We start from the raw sequence: 10,660 nt of genomic DNA on the forward strand, positions 1-10,660 counted from the left end.
CTTATAGCTTATTATATGAGCTTATAAGCTTGTTTCAAAAAATTAGAGGTGTTTGGTAACAAGTTTTTTGTACTAGCTTATAGCTTTTTTTCAGATGCTATTTCAAGTAGCATTTGAGCTTATAGCTTATAGCTTTTTACACTTTATTCCACATTTACCCTTTAATTTAATAACTACTCACTCTAAAAAATAAACTACTCACTATCAATTATGTAATTTTATATTTAATAACCACTTTAAAAGCTAATTTTACCAAACACTTTAATTTCAATAAGCTAGCTTTTCAGCTATCAGCTATAAGCTAGTTTTTCAGCTATCAGTTAGCTTATCAGCTATCAGTTAGCTTATAGCTTATTTTTACCAAACAGACCCTATAGCTTATTTTTACCAAACAGACCCTTGATCTGTTAATAAAAATAAATGACACATAACATCAAATTTGTTCAATACCTTAAACGTTTGTCATTTGATGTTTTGTCTTGTTGTTTTGTGAGGTACTTATATTTTGCATATCATATGAACCTTGTGGGATTCAAACGCCGGTAAATTCTACCAAAGAGTTTTAATGTTTCTGCATGTCTAAGTCAGGTGTTGTACCAAATACATGTTGATTAATTAAATAAATAAATAAATAAATAAATAATCATAGCAGCAAAATGAGTAATTAATATTAACCAACTTACGGGGTCAAACTTATAATTTTCAAACTTGAGGGGCTAAAGTCGTAGAACTGTGAAATTTGGTAGATTAAAAATGATATTTTCAAACTTTTGAGATTTCACTTGTGCAATTAAGATGAAGTTAAGGGGCAAAATGTGTTATTTTTAAATTTGAAAGGTCAAATTTGTAATAAAAATAACATATTCATTTTGGTTCTGGGTTCGATCCCTAACCGGTGCATATGGAGAAACATTTGTTGGGAGAGGTCAACCCCTTAAATGAATATCAGTTATCTAGAGAGGATTAATCTCTGCAATTGCGCGCGGAGGATACTCATATTCACTGTGTTTCTATTCTCCCACCTTTTATTTTGTTTTCTTTTTTTCTATTGACCGAGTGTACTAAAACCCCAAATTATTATTATAAACCAACAATAACAAATTTGTGTAAAAATCTCACTAACATATCATTTTTTTAAAATTTTATTTTGAAAGTTTCACCCTACTCTCTCTCTCTCTCCCTCTCTACTACGTTTACCTCCCTCTATTGCAATTCGTACCTCAGTTTAAAGTGACAATGGAATGAAGTGTTCTCGACAATTGCACCTTGGTAGATAAAACGAGTTTAAAACACAACGGTTTGAGTTGGAGACTACATAGGTATTATTTTGGGTATGAGAATAACCGATATATATCTTTGTAAATTGATAGACAGTCTCAAACAATATTATCTCTCGTCTTGATGTTTTTTCTTCCATTTTTTTAAAAAAAACTCATGTTTAAGTACTAATTTTCCTCCATATGCGAAACAATAGAAGAGAAAGAGAGTCGAGTAGAGTAGGCGTGTGGGGTCAAATAAAGGGAAATTAATATATCATCCATCAGATAATGTACCCAAAAAAATAATATAGCATCCATTAGATTAAATCTAATGGTTATAAATCCATTTTATATGTATTTGTAAACAACGCTAATATATATTTTTTCTTATAAAATAGTTGCTAGAATGGAATATCGTAGAAAAATATTTTGTAAAAAGAAAAGTTTCCACTTCTACTATAAATTGTCTTCTTAAATAGTCTAATTTTTCATGAAATGTGTATTTTTTAAAAGAACAATGGTATTTTAAAATAATATAATAGAGAAATTTACTCGATAGTTATTTAACACATGTTAATGTATTGAACTTTAAGTTTTATAATAATGTTAAAATCTTTGATGTTTTTCAACTCTTCATTTGACTCAGTTAAAAAAACCATAATTAAACATTCCAATTAAAAAACATATCTAAAATTGAAAATAAAATAAAAAGCTAAGGATGTTCACTTTACTCTCACCATTCCCGATTTACTTTGTATATTTTTTTCAACAATAACTACATAGAACAACTATATTTATTTGTAGAAGCTATTTTTTATCTACATAGTTTATTCATGTTATGTGGTCGTTGTCATTCATATTAAAAAATTTCAATATTAAAATTTTGCGGTTTTCTTTCTTGTCAACCTCCAACTCCCTATTATGTACCCAATATTTTTATTTTACAATTACAGAAACAATAATACAACGTTTTAAAACTTATATCTAATATTTATAGTCTAATTAGTCATATAATTCTCATAATTTATTCTCCGTACATATTTAAAATATTACCATTTAATAAAAACTTTTTCCCGTAATTTATTTGTCTTTTAGATTACAAATAGAAAACAAGTAACAAAAACAAGTTAAGAATGTTTTGAATTTTAATTTTTAGTTGCATTAAAAAAAACACTGATCAAATTAGAAACGAAAAACACATATTGGTATAAATTTTTTTATTTTTAAATTTTTTCAATTTATAAATATAATTTTCCTTAAAAATATTTCAATATAAAAACAAAAACATATTTTTTCTTCAAAACAATATTTTTCATTTTATATTTTAACCTTAGTATTTTATATTTATTTCAAACAAAAGAATTTGCCATCTAAAAGAAGACAGCATTTTTTTCTCTTTCTATCTACTTTGTACTATAATTAAGAAGAAACTTAATTAAGAAGAAAAACAAAATATTATATTTTGTAGATTCCAAGGAAAAAGGATAAAGTCATTGGTTTGATGATAAGTTCATGAACATCGAACATAGTTTTTTTCCATAGACCTCAACACAGAGAAACACAACCCATCAAAATATTTTGATCCAACGGTTTATGGTCATCCACGTGTCGCTTCATCCCTTTGATCCACATTTTCTATCATTTTCTTTTTCCTTTTCTGTCATTTTTCAATTTTTTTGGGGTATTTTCAATTTTTTCAATATAAACTCTGTGAAACCAGAAAGAAACCCTAATTTTCTCTCGCGGTTAAAAATAACAAGAGAAAAAAAAAGAGGAATAGAAATTATATTCTTTTTTATTTTCAATTTCAAACGATTCAGTTAGGGTTTCAAATCGGCGACATAGGAATTTTCAAACCCTAATAATCTATGAATTGGGGCTTTTGATCTTCGTGACATGGAATGAATCGGCTATTGCGTAAGGTATGTTTGTGAATTTTCAATTTTGATTATTTTTGGCTAATTTTGGTTAATTTTGTTGTTGATTTGATTTGGGGGCGGTGTTTGATTCGGTATATAAGTACATTGCATGGGGGTTATGAGATATGATCAGTTTAGTTTTCGATTTTTTGAGGTATTGTTTGTGAATTTTTGTTCCTGGTTGGTTTTTCAGATCTGAAGAAAATGCATGTTGCATTATGTATGATGGAATGTGAAATTTTGGGTAGTGGTGTGTGTGATGGAATGTGAAAATTAGGTGAAATTTGGTCTGGGGGGGTTTGTACTGTTGATTATTGTTCATGGAAGGTAGGGAAGATAACTCTAATGGTGCTGAAGTTCCTAAGAAATCAAGATCTTTGGATCTTAAAAGTTTATATAATTCAAAATTGACAGAAGAGGCTCTGAAGAAAAGCTCGAAGAGGAAGGGTAGTGGTAGTACTGGGGGTGGTGAGGAGAGGAGGAATAAAAGAAAGAAGGCTAGAAAGGAAGTGTCTTTAAGTAGTTTAGAAAATGCTGATGGTAGTGGGAAGAAGGTTGTTGATGAAGTAAGTGAGAAAGGGCCAAGTTCTGGTGGGGACGATTTGGGTGAACTGGAATTGGGAGTGAATGAAGGAATTAATAGCAGTAGTGGGCTTAATGGAGTTTTGGTAGGTGTTGCTAGTGATGTTTGTATTCCTAAGCGTAAGAGGACTTTAGTGGGCCGGAAGAAATTTGATCATGGTCAATCATCGAATCCTGTAGAGGATCCTGCTCAGGAGTTTGGCCATGATGATCTGGTGCCTAAGTTAGGTAGTGATGATTCAGGTAGGGCAGTTCAATCTTCAAAGACTAATTTGAAGAAATGTTTTGACGAGTTTAAGGAAAATAGGAATAGTGATTCAAATTCAATTTCAGTTCAGCGTGTCAAGGAGAACGGGGATCATGTCCCTAACTCTTTTGTAAATAGTGGGCATTCATCTTTAAAAAAGTCAAAAAAGAAGGATAGGAAGCAAAAGGCTCTGGCTTCAGATAAACCTAGGGTTTCCAAGGAGGGCGAGCCTTTGATTGATAGCGGTACAATATCTGTTGATTTGCGTGAAGATGATGAGGAAAATCTTGAGGAGAATGCAGCAAGGATGCTTTCTTCAAGGTTTGATCCAAGCTGTACTGGGTTTTCTTCTAGTAGCAAGTCTTCTCCCCTGCCATCAGCAAATGATTTGTCCTTTTTGCTACCTTCAAGTCGAAATATTGTTAATCATGGCTCAAAGTCTCGGTCGGGTTCAGAATCAGCTTCAGTTGATACCGCCGGCAGACATTTGAGGCCAAGGGCACAATGCAAAGATAAGGAAAAGAAGTCCAGGAAGAGGCGCCATTTTTATGAAATTCTGCCTGGTAATGTAGATGCATATTGGGCACTGAAACGTAGAATTAAAGTATTTTGGCCTTTGGATCAGAGTTGGTATTATGGCTATGTCGATGATTATGACGAGGAGAAAAAGCTTCACCATGTCAAATATGATGACCGAGATGTAGAATGGATTGATCTCCAAACTGAGAGGTTCAAACTCTTGTTACTTCGTAATGAAGTTCCTGGACGTACAAAGGGGAGAAGGGATTTGACAAAAAGTAGAAGGTCTGATCAGCAAAATGGAAGCAAGTCCAGAGAAGAAAGGCAGGGAGAAGTGATTAAGGACGATGATAGCTGTGGTGGGAGCTCTATGGACTCGGAGCCTATAATTTCGTGGTTTAATCGATCTTCTCATCGGCTTAAGTCATCTTCTAATCACGGCATTAAGAAACAGAAAACTTCTGTGACACATCCAAGTACAACCTCATCATTGCTATATGATGAACCTGTTTCAGTAAAGGGAAATGCAACTAAAAATTCCTCTAGGGGTGTTACAAATAATTTGTCTCGTGGTTCTTTATCACAAGATAAGTTAGGTGATAATTTGAGGGAGAATTCCTCATTGCAAAGCGCCACTCAAATTAAAGATCGCAAACAGCCTGCTGTATATGTTAGGAAGCGGTTTCGAAGGTCAGCTCCAATGTCGCCTCCTGTGCCCAAAGAGAAACACATCATTGTAAGTACACCCTGTTCTATTTCCTGTGATCATGTGGTTGGTGGGATTCAGAATGTAAAAGAACCAAGTGGCAGGATGTTTGAGGGGCCGCTGTGGTTCAATTACAATGAGGGAGTATCAAAAGTGTTTTGGGACATGGGGTCAGCATCATTCAAATTTGACTTACACTTTCCTATAAGGCTGATATTAAAAGAAGCGTTTCAATCCGAAAATTTGTGGGTTCTCTATGCTGTTTTTCTGCTTCGGTATGGTACAGTTGTGACGAAGTGGCCAAGAGTTTGTTTGGAGATGCTTTTTGTTGATAATGTGGTTGGGTTGAGATTTCTATTATTTGAAGGCTGCTTGAAGATGGCTGCAACCCTTGTCTTTTTTGTCCTCACGGTTTTCCATCAACCTGCTCCCTTGGGGAGTAGTGACTTGCACTTGCAGCTTCCGTTTACATCTATTGGATTCAAGCTTTCCAGTCTTCATGCGATCAAGCAGCCACTTGTGTTTGAACTATATAATTTCTCCAGATTGAAGAATTCAAATTGGGTGTGCTTGGATTCTAAGCTCAAGAGGCACTGCCTACTCAGTAAGCAGCTCCATCTATCTGAATGCACATACGATAACATCCAGGCACTTCAGCGTGGATCAAATGAGTCCACCGCAGCTTCCATCAGTGAGCCCTCATCAATCAAGGTACTTGTTCCTTTTTTTTCCCTCTATTTCCTGATTGGTAATTTGGTATTTTCACATTGGCTGTTTGAAAAGTTATTTGCCAAATTTCTTTTACAGGCAAATGTTAGTAGTTAATTTGTTAGTAATTATTTAACCCTTATTGCTATTGATTCAACATTGCACATGTTAATTTCTAAAAATCACTGCAAGTTAGCTTATGTTGGGTTTTATTTTGAATCAAATCATGCAACTTCTGGATGAACAGGTAGTGAGGAAGAGGAGTAGGCCAGGGATTAACATCATGGGTGTTTCCAAAGCGTCCTCTCGAGTTGATACTCACCAATCTTCTGATGTCGGCGAGAGGAAGCTTCCTCCATTTGCTCTTTCTTTTGCTGCTGCACCTTCATTTTTTCTCTGTTTGCATCTTAAGTTGCTGATGGAGCAGTCGGCAGCTCATATAGGCTTTTATAATCATGTACCAGCAGATGACCAGGAAGATTCTGGCTTGGTGACAGGTGACTATTCCAACATGGATGATAGCTCTAACAGGAATTCAGAGATTATGCAGCGGAAAGATACGGCTACTTTGTCAAATGGTGCTGCAGGTGATGGATTGTTGTGTGCTGGGTTAGATCAATTAGCCGGTACATCTACCTGTGGTGATCGAGTTGTCTCTCATAATGACCAGAATATTGGTCTTCATGGGACTGAAATTTCTATTTCCCATGGTTCTGAGAGGCTTGGTAATATCCACTCACCAGCATCACAATCCAGTCATTCAGCAAAAATGCTAGGATCATTACCTTCAAGTTCTTCGATACACCAGGATAAGGCAGGCGATGGTTCTCGTTCTTTTAATGGTGATCTCCATGTCCAAATTCCTTCAGTTGATGAATTTGAGAAACCTAATGCTCAACAGTCTCCTGATTTGTCTTGGAACATGAATGGAAGTGGTATTCCAAGCTCCAATAGAACTGCTCCAAGAAGTTCTTATCGGAACCGGAATAATTCGTTGTCATTGGGATTCCAGTCACATGCATGGTCTGACGGCAAGACTGACTCTCTTTACAACGATTTTAGCAATGGACCCAAAAAGCCGCGTACCCAAGTATCATATTCAGTACCATTTGCAGGGTATGAATTAAATTCAAAGCACAGAATCAATAATCAGAAAGGGCTTCCTAACAAACGAATTAGAAAGGCCAGTGAAAAGAAGCCCTCAGATGTTGCTAGGGCCCCTGAAAAGAATTTTGAATGCTTATCTTGTGATGCAAATGTCTTGATTACAGTTGGTGATAAAGGGTGGAGAGAATATGGCTCCCGTGTTGTATTGGAGCTGTTTGAACATAATGAGTGGAAACTCTCTGTAAAACTTTTAGGAGTTTCAAGGTATTCATACAAAGCACATCAGTTTATGCAGCCTGGATCAGCAAATCGTTATACACATGCAATGATGTGGAAAGGAGGGAAGGATTGGACATTGGAATTTTCTGACAGGAGTCAGTGGGCTCTATTCAAGGAGATGCACGAGGAATGCTACAACCGGAACCTCCGTGCTGCTTCAGTTAAAAACATACCTATTCCTGGTGTTCACTTGATAGAAGAAAATGATGATAATGGATCCGAGGTAACTTTTGTTCGGAGCTCTATGTATTTCCGACAGCTTGAAACAGATTTTGAGATGGCTCTCGATCCATCCCGGGTTCTGTATGACATGGATAGCGAGGACGAGCAATGGTTTTCAAACATTCGAAATTCTGAAATGTACAATGGTGACTTGAATGGGATCACAGAGGAGATGTTTGAGAAGACAATGGACTTGCTTGAAAAGGCTGCATTTGCTAAGCTGCGTGATCAGTTTACACCAAATGAAATAGAGGAACTCATGCTTAATGTTGGGCCTTTGTGTATAGTCAAAATCATTTATGACCATTGGCACCAGAGAAGGCAGAAGAAGGGAATGGCTTTAATACGGCACTTTCAGGTACTGTTCAATTACCTTGCTCATATTATGATCCTTTTGTTTTTAGGAATATCTCCGTTTCCTTTTAATGCTTTCATTGAAATGATAGACTAGCTTTGCTGATTGAAGAGTAGGATGACAGAAGGGAGTGAGAAAAGAGATTAGTATTGTAGTAGTGGATTGATCATCATTAGCTTCTTACACTTAATATATGTCTTGGAGGCCTTTTGAGAAAAAAAGGTAGGTGTTTTAGGACAAGGAATTGTGGTGCTTGTTATATGTTCCACTTTAAATGCTAAATGTTTTTCATAGTATTGTGTGAGGCTTCCAAGAATAGGGTATGAAGAAATGGCATAGGGATGAATGGTTTTAACACCTAACTTTAAAAAGCAATGACATTTTGGTCCATTTATTTATAAAACCCTACAATGCTACCAAACCATCACACTGCCAATGAATCTTTTGAACTTCTACCATAACATCCAATTGTAGTAGACAGAAAATGGTAGTTTTTGGTTTTGTATGTTGTGCCAAAATAAAATATAAATGTTGTGCTCATTATTGTATGGTAGGTTTTGTAGTCAGTTGGCTTGATGTGGCAGTTGGTGGTAATTTCTTTTTCTTAGGATGCTAATTCCATGGCTTATATGTTAATTAGCGGAGTTGATTAAAGTGTCAGTTCCTTAATTAAATGGTTGCATGACTGTCGTTACATATGCATATGTTGCATATATTTAGTTGCTGGATACAGTTTCGGATGATTAATTTCAATTGCCACAGTATAAAAGTGGGTGTAATTTTGTATTCAATGGGCTGAAAGTATGATGATTTTATGCAATTTACCTTTGCCTTTTTCTTGGCATGACCTGTATGTGTATGCTTGTTTATTGTTTGCCTGAAAATTTTGTGCTTTTCAGCCACCTATGTGGGAACGATATCAACAGCAACTGAAGGAGTGGGAAGTAGCCGTGACCAAGAATAACCTTTCTTCTAACGGATGCCAGGATAAGGGTGCAACTTTGGAGAAGCCACCTATGTTTGCTTTCTGTTTGAAACCAAGAGGTTTGGAGTTACAGAACAAGGGATTAAAACATCGATCTCAAAAGAAAATATCAGTCTCTGGGCATACAAACAATTTTCGATATCACGATGGCTTCCACACTACTGGTAAGAGTTGATTTGATTTTTTATTACTACACTTCAAAGCAAATTAAGAACTTTCTCCTTACATCTATCTGTTGTAACCTCAGGAAGAAGACCAAATGGCTTAGCATTTTCTGATGAAAGGTTTGTATACCCAGGCCATAGTTATGATTCTTTGGACGATTCTCCATTGCCTCTGACATCACCAAGAGTATTCTCCCCTCAGGATGTTGCCAGCATGAAATATTATTCTATGAGCAATGATACATACTACAAAAATCATATGCAGAAACCTCACAAAAGCAAGTCCAAGAAACTTGGGTCATTTATATATAATAATGATTCACGGATGCCAACTTCTTACGGTCAGGGTATGCCAGTGTCAGAAAAAAGAAACGGGGTTCGATCAAACTTGGTCAATTATGACATAGCAGGTCACAGGCAGTACATAGCAGATGGCACTCACAAGCATAGGATTGAACAATTGAATGGTCCAGCCCAAGCAGAGTATAGACGGCGAGAAGCAGAAAATGCTGCTCTGCATGCACGCAAGACAGCTAAGTTTAAGAGACACAAGGCTGAAAAATTGCTTTCTAGAGCAGATGTAGCAACTCACAGGGCTATGGTTGCTCTTATGACTGCTGAAGCAAAGAAAGCTTCCGACGAAGCGGTTGGTGATGGTAGGTAGACCAACAGCTGAGCCTTTGATAACTTCAATAATCTTTTTTGTCTGGAAATGGAGCTGCGAAGAGGAGATTTTATTGCTGCAAAGTTAATCTCCCTTTCATTGTTAATCTGAACTTTTTTTTCCAGCTTGAGATCTGCTCTGTTCAGATTTACTGTTGCATTGATCTCACGGTATAGGTCTTTTGAGTTTTTGGCTGCCTATATTTGTACAGATTCTCCCCCCTCCCCATTTGGCATTTGTGCCCTCCTTCCTTATCCTTCCCCTTCTCAGTTTCAAATATTCAACATGAAAATAGAAATTGGCCAAATAATACAACACCGGGTTTGAACGAAAATTTAATTGTTTCTTTGGAAGTTTTCTGGCAAATGATCAACTATAGCGTGCATATATGACATGCCAAAGTTAATTGTCCCTGTTTGGTTCCAGATTTTCTGCAGCCAAAGGAAGTTGCTGTAATTTAGTCGAATGGATCTTGATCGTTGAATAAAGATCTTACAGTTTGTATTTTAATTTCATCAAAATACAAGCTGTCTGATTTTTGTCTAACAAAAGAGATCAACAATTGTGTGACTGTCGAAAATCTGAAGGCTTGTTTGATGACTGTATATGAAAATTAATTCGAAAAAAAAAGTTGAGAAGAAAAATATGATTGATTATTTTATTTTGTAAAATTGTTTGAGTTTTTTTTAGTCACATCCCAACAAAACTTAGTTACACCTAAGGTGACTTAAATGGCCTTAAAATGAAATAAAATTTCAACTATATCTAAAATCCTTCATCATGTGTTTGTGCATGGGTTCACAAACTCAGTTTATGTACATGCAAACTGAATTTATGTAGACTACAGTTTACGTACACTACCAGTTTACACATGTGAACTAAATTTAAACACTTGTACAAGGGCAATTACGGTATTATGAATAAATTTTAATTAAATTTGGTTG

At 35.6% G+C, this 10,660-nt stretch overlaps 1 protein-coding gene across 2 annotated transcripts; it reads left to right on the plus strand.

Annotated features, from left to right (window-relative positions):
* Positions 1-2,777: 2,777 nt before the first annotated feature.
* LOC123914730 lies at positions 2,778-10,050 on the plus strand. Of its 2 annotated transcripts, XM_045965911.1 has the most exons (5): positions 2,778-3,181; positions 3,372-5,943; positions 6,188-7,906; positions 8,803-9,052; positions 9,136-10,050. In XM_045965911.1, the coding sequence occupies exons 2-5, from the start codon at positions 3,499-3,501 to the stop codon at positions 9,714-9,716; spliced, it is 4,995 nt and encodes a 1,664-aa protein (XP_045821867.1). In that variant the 5' UTR covers positions 2,778-3,181; positions 3,372-3,498; the 3' UTR covers positions 9,717-10,050. The 2 variants fall into 2 exon arrangements, with proteins under 2 accessions (XP_045821867.1, XP_045821871.1); XM_045965915.1 differs by lacking the exons at positions 8,803-9,052; positions 9,136-10,050 and adding an exon at positions 7,995-8,778 and having other exon boundaries at positions 2,970-3,181.
* The last annotated feature ends 610 nt before the right edge of the window (positions 10,051-10,660 follow it).

This window comes from Trifolium pratense, linkage group LG1, assembly GCF_020283565.1.
Source record: "Trifolium pratense cultivar HEN17-A07 linkage group LG1, ARS_RC_1.1, whole genome shotgun sequence".
Classification (NCBI taxonomy): domain Eukaryota; kingdom Viridiplantae; phylum Streptophyta; class Magnoliopsida; order Fabales; family Fabaceae; genus Trifolium; species Trifolium pratense.